At 46.5% G+C, this 20,516-nt stretch overlaps 1 protein-coding gene across 2 annotated transcripts in view; it reads right to left on the reverse strand.

The window, feature by feature from the left end:
- The window catches only part of adamts3 (ADAM metallopeptidase with thrombospondin type 1 motif, 3), a 110,195-nt gene that overhangs the window by 69,081 nt on the left and 20,598 nt on the right, over window positions 1-20,516 (reverse strand). For both annotated transcript variants that reach the window (XM_063195558.1, XM_063195556.1), the window contains exon 4: window positions 18,387-18,543. In XM_063195558.1, coding sequence (XP_063051628.1) covers window positions 18,387-18,543 — 157 coding nt within the window. The remainder of the gene's footprint in view (window positions 1-18,386; window positions 18,544-20,516) is intronic.

Below are 20,516 nucleotides of genomic sequence, written 5' to 3' on the forward strand. Positions count from 1 at the left end.
AAGTTATGATACAGTGTAAGGAAATACTGTAGAGTTAGAGGTTGTTATATGCTTTGTTAGTCTACTTTGTTACACCATAAAAAACAAGTACAGGGTAAGAGGTAATGTAAGTATATAACATTATACTATATCATTACATTTAGATGGACTGTAAAAGAAACCACAAACAAATGTCCTCCAGCTGTAATTCAGAGATCACTGCCTCAGTGCCAGACCCCCTCTGGCTGTCTGACAGGCTGAATCTGCAATGCAATATGCATCACTCCATGTGCTGTGATGGATCTCAGCAAACTTGTGCAAAGGCCGTGTTAAGTGTGAACACCATGATTCTCACAAGTGCAAATAAAAATGTCGTGAAAAAATACACACAGATACTGATACACACAGCTACCCTACCCCCCCCCCCCACACACACACACACACACACACACACACCCCACACCCCCACCCCATTGTGAAGATTTTTTTTTTTAAAGAAAAACCCTGTTTTGTCTTGGGCCCAATGTGGTAGTGTCTAACATCAACATTCCAGACCTAGTGACTCCCCCTCCCACACAAATGGACTTGATTTTGCCGCTACCGCTTTCCCTCTTCTGTGTTCTGTTATGACGTTGCCCCAGTTCCTTGCACATAAAAGTTCAGCTCACAATTAAAACTTTGATGACCAAGGCTAATTTTCCATCACCCCCGCCGGGTAGAAAATTAGCAGGGCTTAGCTTATTGGGAGCAACACACGGAACTAAAAAAAAAAAAGCTGCGCTAGGCACTTTGCATTTACTACAACAAATTCTTGCCACATTATAGGACTAACTCACGCCTTCACATACAGTGCAGACAAAATTACAATGCCAGAGGGGCCGACAGAGGCATTAATATAGACACACAGCGGTCACACTTGTAAATGGGGAGAGGGGGGGGGGGGTGAGGAGAGCTGAGTTTGCAAAAGTAAAGTCTGCTCTCTCTCTCTCACACTCTCTCTCTCTCTCTCTCTCTCTCTCTCTCTCTCTCTCTTTTACGTACTTACAGGCTAGCCGCTATGGGGAGGGATCCAGAGGCTGACGCTTGTTAAACCTGAGCTCATGTGCTCCTGTCGCCACTAAACAGACCCAAACACACACACAAACTCTTCACTCACAGCCTTTTCTGGTAGTAATCAAAAGTACCGGAGACAAAAACAGCATACAGTAACTTAGTGATGCATCGATCGACCAGCTCCATTCCTATAAGAATCATGCATTCATCATGCATGGATCAATATAGAGGATCTAGGGGTTCATAATTATTCTCGAGGATAAGCCCTTGGGATGCAATAGTCGACTTTGATCATCTGGTCATCTAAGGACAGAGCACAAGGCACGTACAGTGCTGAACACACACAAGTGCTTTTCCCATGTTGTCCAATGCTGTCAAGTCAATGGAGCGTGACGAGATGTTGCATTGTTTCATAAAAAAGGGGTATCACACCCACGCATGCACGCACGCACGCACACACACACACACACACACACACACACACACACACACACACACACACACACACACACACACACACACACACACACACACACACACACACACACACACACACACACACACACACAAACTCAACACCTCCTCATGCAAACTTAGACACCCCATCTCAACCCAGAACAAATAAATATCAACAGCCACACTACTGTGAACAGTAAATATTTCAAGACAGTACGCAGTACACAATATTTGATTGATTTTGATATGGGTCTAACAGATAGGTTATGTCGAACAGTATTGTATACATGCTTTGAGTCCTGCTATTCTTTCGCATAATTGGTTTTGACTAGGCACAGCACCCATTGTGCTGTAGGTACAACGTGAGCCTACGGCAAGACAGCGGTACGCTAGTTAAATTCTGCTTACACATCACCGTCTCTCAAGGCACCAGCTGTTCTCTGCAGTGAAATCAAGTTCGCCCACTCGACAGACCTTGCCAATGGCCACGACATCTAGCAGCCTAATGAATTATTCAGAAGCCTGAACCATCAAAACCATTGAGTATTTAGGGCATTCAGCAGAGGGGTCAATGAAAAGTCGATTTCAAGCTGGACTGGAAACAACATTGACTTGACATTCTGCATCCGCGGAAGTCTGACACCATCACTGGGAGATAATGTCAAGAATTGTCCGCAATGAAAAACCTGCACCGGTAGGAAACCACATGGCACTGTCGATGGAAGATGAAATAAGCCCAGTGTTTGGACACTGTCTAGACAATAAAATATCGTCTGACTTATTTCCCTGCCGAGACTTCTGGCTCGCTCTATGTGAGGGGAGACTGCTCAACTTGAGCTACTGAGCACTTCGGCGTAGATAAGACTTGTTTATGCGCTTTGTGTAGCTATGTACACAGCTGTCAAGTCAACTAGCGGCCTTCCTTCTCCAGATGATACCATAGACTATTGGTCTCTCCGATCCTATCTTATCACATTCATGGAAAATACAGGAGGGAAAGCGGGGGTGGGGGGGTGTACCGCTTGAAGCCTGATGTTTAGTCTCCAAGGTAACAGCAGACAGAGAGAGAGAGAGCAAGAGGGACACCTTTTGTACCAAGATATAAATAAATAAATGTGAAAAAGATGAGAAAAATAAAAAAGGATGGCGACACATCTGCGCCAAAGCCTCTGAGGTCCTCTCTCCTGGGTTAGACAGAGAGCTTATAAAAGGAGCGAAAACAAAAATGAACAAACAAAACACAGCAACACAACACACAACAAAGAGTCACAACCCGGCACAACACAAAGAGTCTATTTTTATGGCGCTTTACATGTGATGTCAAGCTGACAAATCAACATGTAGTTAAGTATAGCAACCTGTAAGCCATGGGTTCCCAAACTACGGGTCGCGACCGCACGGGGGTCGCAGAGGTGCTGCAGGGGGGTCACAGACAGAGGGGATTCTCATTAAAATTGGGAAACATAACATAATTCTAAAAATTGGTTTGTACGGTAACAGTATTCACTTCTGCAGCTATACATGTATTTATCTTTCCTAAATTAGAATTTAGCAATGTTAATGGACAAAATATTCTATATGATGGCGAAAATATTTTTAGGTGCAGAAGGGAGACTAAGCAGAAAAGGTTTGGGAACCTCTGCTGTAAGGCGTCATTATGAAGGGTGTGGCCTGCATACAAGAATGGCATGTCTCAATCATCCTCACCTCATTCACTATATGGGTTCATCATGAAAACACAATCACCCATCCCTCTCTCTCTCTCTCTCTCTCTCTCTCTCTCTCTCTCTCTCTCTCTCTCTCTCTCTCTTTCTTTCTTTCTTTTTTTCTGTCTTTCTGTCTCTTTATTAGTCTATTTCCTCCCTTCTTTCTTTCTTTCTTTCTTTCTTTCTTTCTTAAGCCTCATCTCTCTAGGGCCAGTCAGAAGCAGGTGTTTAGACCAAGAGCCTTGGGGTAGAGCAAGACAAGGCCACTATACGGTCTAGCTACAGTACACTCTATCCGCGTCTGCTGTCTGCTAGCGAGTTGGTCATATCCACACGTCCAGACAAGGTTAAAATATGAAGTTTGGCAGTCCTGAGAGAAACCACAGTGCTCAGCACCCCATCACACAAGCACACGCGCGTGCACACACACACACAGTGAGCGGCAAGAGCTGATGTAAACAGTTCCATCTGTGCACTGTCCCATATAACCAAAAGCACACATGCACACGCACACGCACAAGCACACGCACACACACAGGCTCGCTCTCTCCCTCTCTCTTTTTACCTCTCACATAACATGCAAAAACACATACACTGTCTCTCTGTCTGTCTGTCTGTCTGGCTCTCGCTTTCTCGCTTTCTCTCTCTCTCTCTCTCTCTCTCTCTCTCTCTCTCTCTCTCTCTCTCTCTCTCTCTCTCTCTCTCTCTCTCTCATATATATATAACCAAGAGTACAGCCATTCTGCTCCAGACACCTCACTGTCTACACGAAACAGATGTGCTCACATTGACAGAAAAACGCAGTGAAGGTCTGAACATTTGCCTAAAGTGAATGCCAGGCGAGAGAGAGGCTCGCGCAATACCTCATAAAATTGCACCAGAGAGAGCTCCCTCCTGATTTTAATAAAAACACACAGAAGAGGGGCTACGCCGTGACAGACGAGGGTATCTGCCTCCTTATGTCAAACGGAGAAGCATCTTTTGACGTGAAGCATGTGTGACAAACATGTGTTCCCGGGAGACAAAAGGAAATCCCATGGCTCAGGTCCTTCTAGAATTCTCTCTCTGATGCATATCGCCGGTTTATTACACCAACAAGCAAGTGCAAAGGATTACATGCAGATTTTTATGTCTTTTTAAGCACTTGGAGGCTTCCTGTAATATACCATGCAGACACTTCTGCTCATAAAAAAGACAAACATTTAGCTGAGGGCAAGGTTCTTTTTTATAATTTGATTTGACAAATGGGGAAGGGCTTTTTTGGGGGGGAGTGAAAATCATTTGCTCTGAAAAAGGCACTTTCAAAGGCACTTTCAGGAAGCCATCCATCAACTCTGTTTTATCGCTCACTTTAATATGCACAAAAGAGATTCGGTCTAGCACAACAGTGCCGCAATCACCCAGCCTCCAGCGGTATGTGAAGCAGTGAACATTTAGACACAGAGGTAGAGGCAATGAATAGGAAAGAGAGCACCCAAGATAAAACTGATAAAGATAAAGAGAAAATAACTCCAACGTAGCTAGCTGCAGAATCCTGTGTCATATGCCCATATTAAATGACTTTATGGGCCTGGTCAATATAAAAAAGAACCTCAAAGAATGACAATTAAAAAGTTGGATATTTCTTCTGATTTTATAAGTAAACATTATATAAGCACTTCTTAGCTCCACACTGTTGCTGAATCTCAAATGGTGCCCTTATGCACTTCAGTGTTCATGTTTACTGCGTATGACATATTAATTACACACCAAAACATACTGCCCGAAGTGCACAAGTGCACCATCTGAGACACAGTATATGATTGTGACTCTTCTGATTGCTTACTCACATAATTGTTTTGTCTTTTTGTTAATTGTTTTTTTAAAAGAGGTTTGAATGTACCTAAAAATACTGTATGGTATGATACGTAAAATGTGATGTTGTTACCGTATGCCTTGTTTAGCCATAAACTCCCGATTTATGAACCTTATAAAGAAGATCAGTTCAGTCCATATATTGACTAACAGCTGCAGCAGCAGAGAGAATATCGCAGCACTTTGGTTTCAGCTCCTGCAGTATCCAATAAAACAGTCTGCTGTGATGACATCATGAACACAGCCAAGAATTTGAGGAATCTTCTCCAGCACCCTGCTCTCTTTTTCCCTCTTTCACTGTCCAGAGCCCCACGGGCAGCACACAGACAGGGAAGAAGAAGAAGAAGAAGAAGAAGAAGAAGAAGAAGAAGAAGAAGAAGAAGAAGAAGAAGAAGAAGAAGGAGGAGGAGGAGGAGGAGGAGAGGAGGAAGACTAATAAATAGAAGAAGAAGAAGAAGAAGAAGAAGAAGAAGAAGAAGAAGAAGAAGAAGAAGAAGAAGGAGAGGAGGAAGACGAAGAAATAGAAGGAGAAGAGAAAGAAGAAGAAGAAGAAGAAGAAGAAGAAGAAGAAGAAGAAGAAGAAGAAGAAGAAGAAGAAGAAGAAGAAGAAGAAGAAGAAGAAGAAGAAGAAGAAGAAGAAAAAGAAGCAGGGCATTGAGGGAAGGTAATAAAGCACTTCCTGTCCCAGTGCCAGATGGGATTGTAACGGGGTGATTCAATGGAACGTGGACTCCGTGGACTCTGCTGCTAGTGAAAGGGCGCAGATTCAGGGGTCAGTTGTCCTGGCCCAGGGCGCAGAATTGGGTGTTCATAAAATTGAATGTATTGGGTGGGGGGGCTTTCAGATGTCTTTGTCCTGAGCCTGACCAAAAGTTGTCAGCAGCCCTGCCACCAGCTACCAGAGCAGAGCACACAATGGTGTCCAGAGGGTCTTCAAGGCTGTCTCTGCTCTCCAGAGCCCCAAGAAGGCAGGGGCTGATTTTTTTTTTTAGGGAAGGGGATAATCGCAACACGCTTCCACGGAAAGAATTCATCCCACCCAGCCCAGTCCTTGACTGTTTCACACAGCAGAAACAGCAGCACAGCACTATGGAAAAACTATGGGTGCCTGCCTTATGATTCTGGTATGTCATTACACAACTGCTTTTTAAGTAGAAAGGCACATTGCTCTTCTGTTCCTGATGGCGCGTCTCGTGTCTTAATATTACGTACGTGCCGCCATCACACGTGCTGCACATGCACAGACGTCCTCATCTCGTATTGCCGGGTCTGGAAGCTGAGGCGAGGGTGGGTGATCTTATCCGGGCCTCTGGGCTAAAGGCATCCGCCATAAATCATGGAAGTGCGATGTTGAGCGGCAGCCATGTTGGATGCCTTTCACTGGCCACATCTGTGGAGGGCAGAGAGGCAGCTAGGCCGCCAACTGCACAGTCAGCCAGCCAACTGTTTTCAATTAGATAACGCTTTAGGACACAGGTGCTGGACTGATACGATGCAAATGGTAAATGGTCAAATCAAGCCCGGCATAGATAGTGCATCAAGCCTGAAGAAAATCAGTTTTCAACCATAATAAAATTAAAACCCAATGACTTACGGTGAAATGAACAGCGGAGGACAGCTAGGCACAGAGGCAGCTAAGGCAGCTAGCACAGTCACGCAACTGTTTCCAATTATGCAATGATCAAGTACTCAGGTGTCGGACTGACATCATGCAGTCAAAAACCAAGCCCAGCACAGATAGGGCATCAAGCCTTAGAAAATAACATTTCAGCCATAATAAAATGAAACAGCGATGACTAATTGTGAAATGAACGGTGGAAAGTGGAAAAACTTGAATGCCAGAGTAGAAGGGAATTTGTCTTTCTTTTGTGGTGTGTGGTGTGTCTGTGTGCTGACGACAGAGACATGGGTAGCGTGAGAAATATCACACCACAGACCATGCACACAAACGCAGGCATGCACGCACGCGTGCACACACACACACACACACACACACACACACACACACACACACACACACACACACACACACACACACACACACACACACACACACACACACACACACACACACACACATAAACAAAAACAAATATCCCGGTCCTCAGGGTGCCTCTGGATGAGTCAGGGCGCCCCGCTGGTGGTTTGGGTTGACTAGACTCACTCCATGGGCAGCAGAGTAGTACGCTTGAGGAGCCCACGCCAAAGCACTCAGCCCTGGCACAGGAGGCTGCCCTGTCCTCTCTGCCTCACAATGCCTTTTGCTACAGCAGGGTGTACATGTGTGCGTGCGTGCGTGCGCGCGTGCGTGCGTGCGTGCGTGCGTGCGTGCGTGTGTGTGTGTGTGTGTGTGTGTGTGTTTATTTGTGTGCACGTGTGTGCATGTGTGTGTGTGTGTGTGTGTGCGTGTGCGTGTGCATGTGTGTGTGCGTGTGTGTGTGTGTGTGTGTGTGCATGTGTGCATGTGTGTGTGCGTGTGCATGTGTGTGTGCGTGTGCATGTGTGTGTGCGTGTGTGTGTGTGTGCGTGTGCGTTTGTGTGTGTGCTATCCTCGTCCCCCCTGAACAGCAGGGAGACACTTTTAGTCACAGTGCATCAGGATTAGCCTGGCTCTGGCCACACCGACTGTGACAATGCACTGGATTTTGGGCTCAAGGCAGTCCAACCGAGGCTTCTTTCCGTTGAAAAAAAAAACAGGCACCAATAAAACATGAAGGTTATGCATAGTGTCAGCGTCCCCCAGCACTTACCAGCTTACTGTAACCACAAACAACCCCAACCAGTGAAGGTCACCGGAAGGTCACCTGAAAAGACTATTTGTTTTGTGAAACTAATGTCTAATGTTGTTTTACATAAGGTACTTCTGTTTGGGGGGTTTCATATCATATTTCCTATAACATTGCATAACATAGCCTTTCCAGTGAGGATAGGCACATGTCTCTGATGCAGGAAAAAAATGAATATAATCAGAATCCTTGGTCTGATTAGTCTAAGTTCTGTTCATAGTAAACCAAATCATTTGATTGGCATGGCGTCATGCTGCATCTGCATCTAAGGACTTGTCTACGTGCTTATTACCAAAACCAAGCTCCTTCTACAAGCTTGTTGTGACAGCCACATTTCACGTCGACATACAGTAAGAGGATCTACTGAAATGTTCCTGGCCCTTGTCATGCTTTTGGCTGCACCGTACAAAGGTACTGTCAGGTCCTCTACCCTGGTATGTCTAAATGTTGTATGATCAATCAATCATACATCATACATCAATAAACCTTAAAAATCATGATGCTTCAGTGCACACTTCTTTCTCTCTCAAAAAAGAGCACACAGCAGACCTAACCGCACAAACACAACAAAAGTGACTAGAGCAACAATGGCAACGGAAGTAATTGACTTTGTATGGAGGAGCTGGCCACAGAAAAGACAAAAGGGATTTGGGCGACAAGAGGCAATTTCAGCAGCGCGAGCGACAGCTTGTAGTTGCGGTTCGGCGGCAGCTGGAATGTCGGAATGCTTGCGTTCTGCTTTTACCGATCATACTCTGACGCTATTATCGCTCGTGTCGCCCAATGAAAACAATTCAGCAACTCTTGTAGCTTTTGTCTCTTCTGGTGTGTTTGTGCGGTAAGAATCAGAGCATGGCAACCCGACCGAAGCCCGACGGGCCGGGTCGGAACCCGACGGGCCGGGTCGGACTCGGACAAAAAAAATAGAATATCTGTCGGACTCGGGTCGGGCTCGGGCTTGAACCAAACAGACATTGTGAAAATTGTAGCAATCAGAGGAAACGTTTCAGTTCATGCAAACAGCAGTTTTGTGATTAAAAAATAAGTAATTGAATATGCATAAATGCAAATGTTGGTAGGCTACTCGTGCGAGTGATTATTATTGGCTGTATGCACGCGCCAGTTACCAGTGGCAACATGGACGCTCACTCCCAGTCAGCCGAGCAGGAATGCCGAGTCAACTTGCTTTCTTAATAAGCGCCAAATACAGTTGTCAGTGAACGCGTGGTATTTTGTTGTAGGCCTAGTGTAGGCCATGTTTTAGCATGCCTTCGGTGCTGTCTTAAATGTTGAACATAAAATGACGAAGTTTGTCACTGCATTGCTCGCCAAGGATTACATTTCCAGCAAGGGGTAGCAAGGAGCATAATATGGATTAAAGAAGACGCACACGCTACGTGGAGTTGCCTAAGGTAGGGGCGAAGAGGTTTCCTGTTACTACTTTGTCCGCTGTGACATTTCATGTCCTTCACGTAGGTTCTTAATTCTTGTCACTTTTACTGTAGCCTACAGTTGTAACTATGCGCGTGCAACCTTTCCTGATTTTATTCCGCATGGACATCAGGGAAATGACATTCTCTTGGAGGGCCGAACAGGCTACTGTTCTTCGGGGTGAACTTATAGCCCATCCTTCTTAACGACAAGGAGTGGCATCTTCACCGGCTCGCGGGGATTTATTTGCACTAACAGTAGCGTAACAAATGCGTCCATAGCCGCGCTGACTGCATCCAAACCGCATTCGTTAGTTTTCGCCTTTCTTATCCTCTCACGCCCCTCCCATGCATTTGATTACAGCACCCAACATCTCTGGTCTAACCGAAAGAAACATAAGGTGCGCTGTCACATGTATGCATGTGTTTATACTTACTATGCGTGCGTAACTAAATTAGGCTACAGCAAATTGCCTCATCCCTATCCTGGCTATTTATCACGTGCTATTTTGAGTATGAAGGAGGCCACATAGAAAATATTGCTTGCGCACAGGTTCTGTTGTTATTACAGTGGTCTCGGGCTTCGGACGGGTTCGGACACTAACATTTTAATTAGTCTCGGGCTCGGGTCGTGGTTGATCACTTTTCTGTCGGCTGAGGGCCGGGCTCGGACAGAAAAAACCGGCCCGAGCCACGCTCTAGTAAGAATGTTGCACAGCCACAGGGCCGGTTCTAGTCAATTTAGGTGAGCACGTACTGTAACCTACACATACGTTTTTCTTTGTGTGTTCACTTCGAAATTGACATCAGTAAACATAGTGTCAAACATGTACATACAGTATGACATAACACAGATCTACTTACAGACAGCACATACAGTACACTGGGTGCCCAAGAATGAAATATAATACTAACTGCAAATGGAAGTTTTGGGTATTACTTTGGTGCCCCCAAAATTTCAGGCGCCCTACATGCCCAGCCAGCCTATGCCTAGCGGTTTCTATGTGTTAAACAGACCCTACAATAATTGCGTACCCTTGACAATTTTGTCATTTTTACCTCATTATCACATGAAAGACCTATAGAGCTTTTTTTCTTGTCTGTATGGGGCAATTTATTTGGTGGCTATAGAAAGCTAAAAATAACATGACAGTATTGCAGTGGGGCACATACACTGTACATGGCACCTTTGGCTCCTGTCTGACCCATAGCAATTTTCGCACACCCACACACACACACCTACACACACAAAACCTCACTTCTCCTTTGAGAGGTGTATCTTTTGCTCTTCAGACGGAGAGCCTATAGGTCTAACAAACCACAATAAATTGGTAGCATCAAAAGAGACAGTACAAGATTGAGCTCTCACAAAATCGAGCAACAACAAGCACACACAGACAGGCATGCACACACACAGGCACACACAGGAACACACACACACGCACGCACACACACACACACACACACACACACACACACACACACACACACACACACACACACACACACACACACACGAACAAGAACAGACCACTCGCCAGCAAAATGTCAACGCTGGTACAGCCTTGACAGCCATCCCAACTAGAAGGATGATCGTCGGCTATCTCCTAAACACAGATGAGTTAGGGGGAGTGGTAGAAGCAATGCACTACAGAAAAATGTCACTAAGTAAGTCAGTGGCGGAACAATTACATACAGTGCCCCAGGGCAAGACACTGATAGGGCCCCCCATATGGCCTGCCAAGGTAACAATAGGGCCTCCACATCTAATACAGGAGGGCCCTGGGCCCAGGGACAAATGCCCTGCTCGCCCCCTATAACTCCACCCCTGAAGTACGTAAGTATTGATTTATTTTTCTCTCTCAGGTGAAGCCATTACTGTTCTGTTAACACTGATAAGCAGCTTAGTGGAGATGAACGCCTTGGTCTTAAGTTAGATGAGCTGTCACACAGGTCACGCTTCACACTCCTGACTTTAAAAAATGCGTAACTAATATTGTGTGTTTTGCGAGAGTCCATTTTCTCTGCATGAATGTTCTCCATTTCCTCCTCTGAATTTGTTTTTTGTCCCTCTGTTTTCTTCTCTGCTTTGCATATTTCTCATTCTTGCCAGCGACACCAGATTCTCCTTTGGCGTGGCAGACGACGGGGTCCTGCCAGGGCCCAACACAGCTGTGTGACAAATATAAATCACTGATTTTTTCCATCCCTGCATTCAAGATCTTTTCTGCTGGGCCCGCTCCCCAGATACCAAAAGCTGCAATGGTTTCCTGGCCACCGTTCCAATGGAATTTGTAGAGGCGTCTCGCCATTCAAAGCTATTCTCCTACACTCGCTCTGCTACAATTACTAGCTTTCTTTTTCATGTCGCACCTTTGGGGCTTTGAACAAGACAGATCCCTTTTGTTACTACCTATACAACAATGTGGACTTGGGTGCAGTATTGGGTTTGCGGTAAGTATTATTCTGTTGCAGACCACAATCTATGGGGAAAGCCAGACGCTATCAGAAGCAGCGATGATGAATTGCTTCTTCTTTCACACAAGCCCTGGCCGATAGCCCAGGCCATACACATACAACTCCCTCCTCCCCTCCTCCCCTGCTCCTCATGCCCCCCAACCCCCATATCCGAGATAACGTGCTGGGGTATCTGTGCACACAGCAATGTACACCAAACGAGAATATCAGAGACCTGATGGTATCTGTAGCCCAAAGACTTTATGACCTGCCAAAGAGGGAAGGATGGGCGAGGGAGGGGGGGGGCGAGGATTAGGATGGGGTGGGCAGTGATCGTGTTCCCTGCCGAGGGGTGAGGGCTCTCTTCTCTATAAATGAACTGTCCGAATTTATGATTTGTTGTGATGGGAGCGGAGCAGCACCCCCAAACGCTCCTCCCATAAAATGTATTTACTGTTTGGGCCAGCTCTACACTGCCGCCTGTTATTGTGAGCGATGAGCACAGTGGGGGAAGTCAGCACCTTGTTGTGAAGCTGCATTACCAACGGTTCCTATGTGTACAAAGAAAGGAATTACTTTGAAAGCCAACTACTCCTGTGTTTGACAAAGAAAGGAACTACTATGAAAGCTACATCTGTAACTTTCATTTTCTTCTGCTGCACTGTAGTAGTAGGCTCCATCCAAAACTTCCCCACCTAACAAAAATCCCCGTCCAATCCCCCTTTTATCCACATGGATTTACACACCACATAGTGAACGGGATACTCTCCATCTCCCCCACCCCTCAGACACACAGACATACACACGGAGACACACAGGAAAAGACATATCTGCATGTACAGCACTGGCTCCCAAACTGGGGGTATGGAACCCTAGGGGGGCACAGACGTACTGGATGTTTAGAGAAAAAATAATCCAAATGGACTTTTCGGATACAAACTGAAATCCTAATTAATCATGTTGTGTCATGGTGTCGTGAAAACATTCTTACATACGTCCAAAATAAGGTCCCAGTAAAAAAGTGTGGGAACCACTGATGTGTACAGTACTGTGCATACGAGTCACTAAGACCGACAAGTGTTGAGCCACTGTAGTGTCTCCCATGATCTGTTGTTTACTGTGATGGTCCACCGTGCCATCAGATTGCTGCATAATTGGCTTCCGCGTCAGCATCTGTCTATCCAGCCAAGCGGGTCAAACATCAACATCAACAACACTCCTCCACCTCCTCCTCCTACTCCTCCTGTCCTCCTCCTCCACCTCCTCCTCCTCCTCCTCCTGTCCTACACCTCCTCCTCCTCTTCCTCCCCCTCCTCCTCTTCCTCCCCCAACTCCTCTTCCTCCTCCTTCTCCTCCTCCTCCTCCTCCTCCTCCTCCTCCTCCTGTCCTCCTCCTCCTGTCCTCCTCCTCCTGTCCTCCTCCTCCACCTCCTCCTCCTCCTCCTCCTCCTCCTCCTCCTCCTGTCCTCCTCCTCCTCCTCCTCCTCCTCCTGTCCTATTCCTCCTCCTCCTCCTCCTCCTCCTCCTCCTGCTCTTCCTCCTCCACCTCCTCCTCATCCTCCTACTCCTCCACCTCCTCCTCCTCCATCATCTGTACTGGACGGGGCGGATGCACAAGTGAAGTGTGGCGTGTTGATTATGCGACTGTACATAATATATAAGCATGTACGCGTAAACGTGCACGTGTAAATGTCAACGCTGCAAGCGGGGCATAGCTATGTCGGGGGCAACTACGCTGCTCTGCACTACATTTCACCACACACACACACACACACACACACACACACACACACACACACACACACACACACACACACACACACACACACACACACACACACACACACACACACATATTGTATACACAGAAGTGCACACACAAGCACTGCCAAAATCTGTATAAACACACTGGTCAGACAGTGGATATGCAGAGGTTGTCAAAATAGCACAGCTGTGTGTGTGTCAGTGTGTGTGTGTGTGTGTGTGTGTGTGTGTGTGTGTGTGTGTGTGTGTGTGTGTGTGTGTGTGTGTGTGTGTGTGTGTGTGTGTGTGTGTGTGTGTGTGTGTGTGTGTACTACTCTTATCTGTGTACAATATGTGTGTGTTTGTGTGTATCCATGACTCTCTGTGTGTGTGTGTGTGTGTGTGTGTGTGTGTGTGTGTGTGTGTGTGTGTGTGTGTGTGTGTGTGTGTGTGTGTGTGTGTGTGTGTGTGCGTGCGTGTCTGTTAGGGGAAGGGTATGTGGGAGTAGCGCTTCACTGATTATCACCACTCCAACCTGTGCAATCCCCAGCGAGAAAGTTTGCTTTGAGAAGAGTTCAAAATCACAGAGGAGGATCAACTGCTGGGCAAAAAAAAGCGCTGCGAGGATTATTTAAGTTGTACAGGAGAAAGAGGACCAAACTGCGGTCATTATTGGCTAAAATGTATGCTTAGGGGCTGGGCCGGGGTGAAAAAGGTGCTGCTTATTTGCCTGGGTCTAGTACTCCGTGTCTAGCAGCGAAACAACAAAGGCCCTTTGAAACAGCCTAACAACTCTTAAAGAACGAAAGCAAAGTGAGTACAAATGGCGTGACGTTTAGACACAGCGTGCAAGCAATGACACGCTTACTTACGTTAATGGAACAGTTATGGTCACCCGCTGAGGTGTGTCGCACAGCAGCAAGACACAGCAACAAGCCGACCAGCTGAGCCGCCCGAGACTTGACCCGTCCCTCCTGTGTGAACCTTTACGCCCCCGCTCCCCCCATCCCCTCCCCTTCCCTCCCCTCCCTCTCTACCTCTCTTTGCTCCCCTGGCTCAAAGCCCCCCCCACACACACTCCCACTCCCCTCCCCTCCTCTCCACACCTGCCTGCTTTGCTTGGCAGCCCGTGTCTATGCAAAGGCACATACCAAGAAATGGCTCTCTGGCAGCACTGTCTGGGGCAAGCGGGGGGGCGGGGGGTGCAGGTGGGCCGGAGGTTGTTCCGGGAGTCTGACCCGAGGCAAATGGACGGCGTTCAACTAACACACGGTTGGGAACGGCGGGCAGGAGCGCGGAGTGAGGCGCGGACGGGCTGCAAGCTCGCTGGGCCCGCTGACTGAATGCCTCTTTCAGGGACTCTTTTGGCTCATCATCCCACTAGCCGGCAATACACACAGCCAGACGAAGAAAGCAGTCAAAGCTCCAGCTCCAGCCCCAGCTCCAGCCTCAGCCCCAGCCCCAGCAGCCAGCCACCAGCCAAAGCCAAAACCAAAGACCCAGCCAGCCAAAGCCCCAGCCCCAACAACATTTCAGCAGAGGAGCTGTTTTCATGCCTATGATATGTAGCTATATGTACTGTATACTGGAAGCTTAAAGTCCTAGACCTTATTAACTGACATTATGTCTCACAAAATGGCTGCTGGAAAAAAAGACTGCTACAGGCAAGGCGAAGAACGCCTTGGGGAAGACAAGACAATGGGCATTTCTCAAAACCTAGTGCAGTGTACTTCCAAGTGTATCAGCCTAATTAGTCACGCCCAGTGATTGGATACTCTTTGGTGAACTCTAGGGAATATCCAATCACTGGATGTGACTGATTAGGCTTATACACTTGGAAGTGCACTGCACTAGGTTTTGAGAAATGCCCATTGTTACATATAGGGCGGCTCTATAGAGGTGTGAACATGGCTGCCACTCAGGTGGTCCTGGGAGTCAGGACAGCGGTGGGTGGGTGGGACCAGGCCTGCCGACAGAGGGGGACAAAGGGGTATGTTGCCCCTGGCCCAGGGGTACAGGGGGCCCATAATTGGTCCCCATTACATTGTATGCATTTGGTAGGGGGCCCTTTCAGATGACTTTGTCCTGGGCCCGGCCAAAGCTGTCAGCGGCCCTGGGTGGGACTGAAGGGAGTGGTGGGGGAATGTGGGGGTGTGTGCCGCGCATGCTGGTTAATGGACGGCGTTCCGTGTTCCCCGCGGCACAGTCGAAGGCGGCTGAGCATTCCCAAGCAACCGGGAGCGTCGGCGTAATAATTCCCTCCTCGCATCTCCTGGGCGCTCTCCACTCCCCACCTGGGGGGGGGGAACAATGGCACGGCACCAGGTTGCCTTGGGAACTAGTAGAAGCGCACAAGCACTTGTGTCTTTAGAGCACCAAGTGAATAAATGGTGGGGGGGTATCTTGAAAGGCGGGCTGGAGTGACAAAGGGACCTCCACCGCCCCCAAGTCGTCTCCCACTGTTCTGATGCAATTACCGAATGGCCCCCGATGACAACGTCAGCAACACACTTGACAACTCACACACACAGAATGCCACACACACACACACACACATACACAGACACGGCACACATGCGCGCAAGTACGGCACACATACACACACACACACACACACACACACACACACGCATGACACATACACGCACGCACACACACACACACACACACGCACACACACACACACACACACACACACACACACACACACACACACACACACACACACACACACACACACACACACACACACACACACACACACACAAACACAGGTCAGATCTGACTGGGAAATGGTGTCATTTATATTTTGTTTAGCCTGATGTTGATGCTGTGCCCAGGGAGGGGCCCTGGCCCTGGGGCCTGGAGCCTGGCGTGGTGGAGTCGCGTGAGAATGTCTTGAGCGGGAGCCAATACCCTCTGGGATCCGGCCCACCTACATGGATCAGACTCATCGGAGACCTCTCTCTCTCCAGGGGCAGGCCTCCCCCTCTCTCTCTCCCTCTATCCAGCCAGCCAGCCAGCCAGCCAGCCAGCCAGCCAGCCCGCAAGACCAGGGCTGGACTGGCCATCTGGCATACCGGGCATTTCCCGGTGGGCCCTGCACCTTCGCGGGCCCCTATTTTCAGAAATGTAAAAAAAACTCTTAAAATAGGGGTCCATGGGGGTGGGGGGCCCACCAGTGAGTCCGTTCTGCAACACTAATAATGAGGGGCCCCTTTAACCCCAAAGTTCTCCCACACAGTCCAGCCCTGCGCAAGACAGACAGCCGGGCCAGCTAAGGGCCAGCCACTTATTACTGCAGACTCCATCTAATATTATTACAACCATCAGGGGCGGCGAGATGGCGTTTGTTGAAAAGGGATATTAAAAACAAATTGTGAAAAATCTCATGAAAGGGTTTTGTGACGTCAGCGATGAGAAGACACGGCTTTCATTTTTGATGCTAAGCCGTTCCAACATCCCACCAGGTTCTACATTACCAGTTTCCATCTCCAGGGTCTTCTTTCTCCTCTGGCTGAAGCCCTTCAATAAAGGAGGGTCTGGTATTGGAAAGTAAGTCGGAGATTTGAATTTGAAGCAGGTGATTTGGCAATAACCTTTGATGGTTCCTGCAGAGTAGAATAAGCTGCTTTGGTGAAAATGGGGCAGATATGTAGAAATTAAGTATAACAATATCTTCTAATGTCATGGATGTCTCCCATCTTGACTTCTACTCGAAAAAAAAAAGATATCACTCTGCAAGAGCATGTGGAGTATGACAAAGTCTTAATATCCATCCTTTATATCTTAAGTCTTAATATCTATCCTTGAGTTAAATAATAGGGTTTTACCGTTCTCCTTTACTTTCAATCGTTCTCTGGGTATGGCAGTGCAAATTTTACCTCCAAGCTAGCAGTTAACATTGAGTCCTATGAAACAAGTTAGCCGCGGGTCTCATAGGACTCAATGTTAACTGCTAGCTTGGAGGTAAAAGTTGCACTGCCATACCCAGAGAATGGTTGAAAGTACAGGAGAACGGTAAACCCTGATAATATAACTCAAGGGGAGGCATAAAATAAGCTTACTTAAAAAAATGGGACAGTATCACTTCAAGTCTTAATTTCCAAACTGAATCTTCAGCATGTACGTCATCAGACCTTCTGAAAACCTCTGGAAGAAAAGGGTCTTCACGTTTTTGTCTCTATTGTACTCTAAGTTGTGTTGGGTAAAAGCTTTTGATATGGTGCAATGACGTCATGTAACTTACTGCTGCAACTTATAAAAAAGCATTGCTGTTCACAAGCTATGGGAAAGTGCACATCCACTGTGCGTTAATTTAGCAATTTACGTAAGTGGTTTTCATCTTCTGCCACTTTCAAGGTTAGAAGCACATTCTCATACATGTAGAGAACTACAAAGGGTCACTCAAAGACACATCTCCTCAAAACATTATCACCATTACAGCCTATATGGAGGGGAACGTTGTTGAGTCATTCACCATTCAAAACTTTCAAACAACATCCTTTCAAGGTTGAAAAAGCTTCTTAGTGTGGTATGGGGAAAAAGAAAAGTAGGCAAAGGAGGAGAAGAGCTTTTTTCGCCCTGTTTCAAGTGGATGAAGCACTGAAATTACTGGATAGAAGGTTGATCTTGGGCTTTCAGTAAATGCACATCCTGTGAGGTGCGTACGGCGGACAATTGTAGACTCAACTTGATGAAAAGAATGGTCGTCACACACTCAGAACTTCATGCAGTTATATTTAATAAGACCAACGTTTCGGCTTACGCCTTCATCAGGGTCATCTTAAGACTTTCTTATTAAATAGGTCTTATTAAATATAACTGCATGAAGTTCTGAGTGTGCAACGACCATTCTTTTCATCAAATGGATAGAAGGATGAAAAGCAAACACTTATTGTGGTGTCAGGAGAAGCAGCCTACCGTCTAGCTGGTAGTCGACAGAGATGTCGGAGGGAGCCTGGCGCACGGCCGACCTCCTGTAGACCACGTGCACCCTTCCTCTCTCCTCGTGCTCCTGCGCTCCCCGCTCCAGAGGCTCAATGAAGTATTCATCTGCGTCCGTGCGAATCATGCCCGCCTGCAGTAAACAACAACAACAACAACACAACATCAGCACAATGTATTCGCACAACCACAACAGCAATGGCTGCCACCTTGCTAAGGGCCAGATTTGGTAAAGGTCTGCATGTTTTAAAATGTATGCAAATGAATGATGAACAAACGCAAACACTATCTACCAAGGAAATGCAAATTGGGCTATGGCCTTTGAAAAGGAAGATAGCAGGAAGTTGTTTGTTCCGTATGTTTGTCTTTTGCCAATACGCTGAAAGGGCCTTATCTACCGGTACACAAAGCACACTGGGGGAAAACATGCAAATAGGCTCCCGCCCAAATCCTCATAGCATACAATACCGAGCCTAAATGCAAATTAGCATATACAAGGTGCATCTAAAACATACCCTTTATGTGCCACTCTTAAGCTGAGATGTAATGAGGACCCTCTCGAAAACGAGATTTTTATCTCAAGAGGCTATCCTCTAATAAAGAAATTTGAATTTGAATTTAATGTGGTGGAAGTGAAAACACAGAGTTTGTGCATTTCATTCTGCTTAACTTCATTGTATCATGTTTTGTCCATCTTATTTGTTCTTAGGGCTCTTCACGTGGTCTTCAAAAAGGACCCCACTGAATCTTGCAAGAACCTAATTTACACATCAGTCTGTATGATGTTTGCTGTTCTTTTAATTGATCATTCACAAAAGGTGCGCCATCCTGATGTGCAATATTATGTCATGTGCACCTTTTAGTGGGAAAGCGGCATTTTTCATACATGAAAAGGTGGATCTTCTCCATGTCTGCTATTTTGAATTTCCAGAAATATTTTTAGCTGCAAAATTAACTGTACTTGGGTCCACTAGTAACTTACAATAAGTATTACATTATTATTTATCAAATATTAATGAAAATATCAAATTTGACAACAGGCAGCCCAGTTTGAATGAACAGCCCAGTTGCAATACCTATTCTGGACACCATCCTACACAGTGCACCTTTAGAGTAAACAGTCTATCTACTCACTTCTACTGATACATGTATCTGCCCTTTATTAGCTGCACATGAGGGAATACAAGCTGATAACACTGCCAGACAGACATCACAGACGTATGTCCTCTCTCTGTTCATGCTTGTCATAAGGCTCCCAGCACAGGAAGGTGTACCGTTATTATTATTATTACACGTGTGGAGCAGCCTTGCTCACATTTACAGTGAACAGAAAGCTTTGAAGAGTGGGGTAATAAGCACCTGAGATGATAACACAGTGAGCGAAAACAAACACATTCTGAGCAAAAACAGTAAAAAGGCTAGAGGAACCTCGGGAGGAGCCGGGCATATTTGTTTGTTTTTCTGGAAATATTGAGTACATGTGCCGGTAGTTTTGAAGGTGAAGTGCTAAGAGCAGCTGAAAAGCTAGTGGAATGCTGCCTGCAGTGTTAATTTGAGGTCCAGTGTCTCTGGGCCACTTCTAATCACATAGTTCATTCACATGACAACCTGTCAATTGTCACAACCTGTCAGAATGTGGATTTGCTTATTTGCTTGTAGGCAGGCGGAAACATACATTTAGCTGCAAATAAACACTGCCAGGTTGAGCCTGCCAAATATGCAACAAGTCTGAAGTTTTACACAAAACAAAGAATTGTATGGCTCCATAAAGATATTAGATAATTTAATATCATAAAATTGAATCCATGGGTAATGAAAGGTTTTGGGCTCAAGAAAGTCCCAAAAAGTCTTACACAGAAAAAAGGTAGGGAAAAGGCGGAGGTATTACGTAAAAAAAGAGAAGAGAAGAGAAGAGAAGAGAAGAGAAGAGAAGAGAAGAGAAGAGAAGAGAAGAGAAGAGAAGAGAAGAGAAGAGAAGAGAAGAGAAGAGAAGAGAAGAGAAGAGAAGAGAAGAAGAATCCAGATAGCTCTAATCTATGGCATTAAATGGCAGTTAAGCATCCTTATGGCCAGTGGATAGAAGCTGCCCCTTAGCCTGGTGGTATT

This window comes from Engraulis encrasicolus, chromosome 3, assembly GCF_034702125.1.
Source record: "Engraulis encrasicolus isolate BLACKSEA-1 chromosome 3, IST_EnEncr_1.0, whole genome shotgun sequence".
In the NCBI taxonomy this organism is placed as follows: Eukaryota; Metazoa; Chordata; class Actinopteri; order Clupeiformes; family Engraulidae; genus Engraulis; species Engraulis encrasicolus.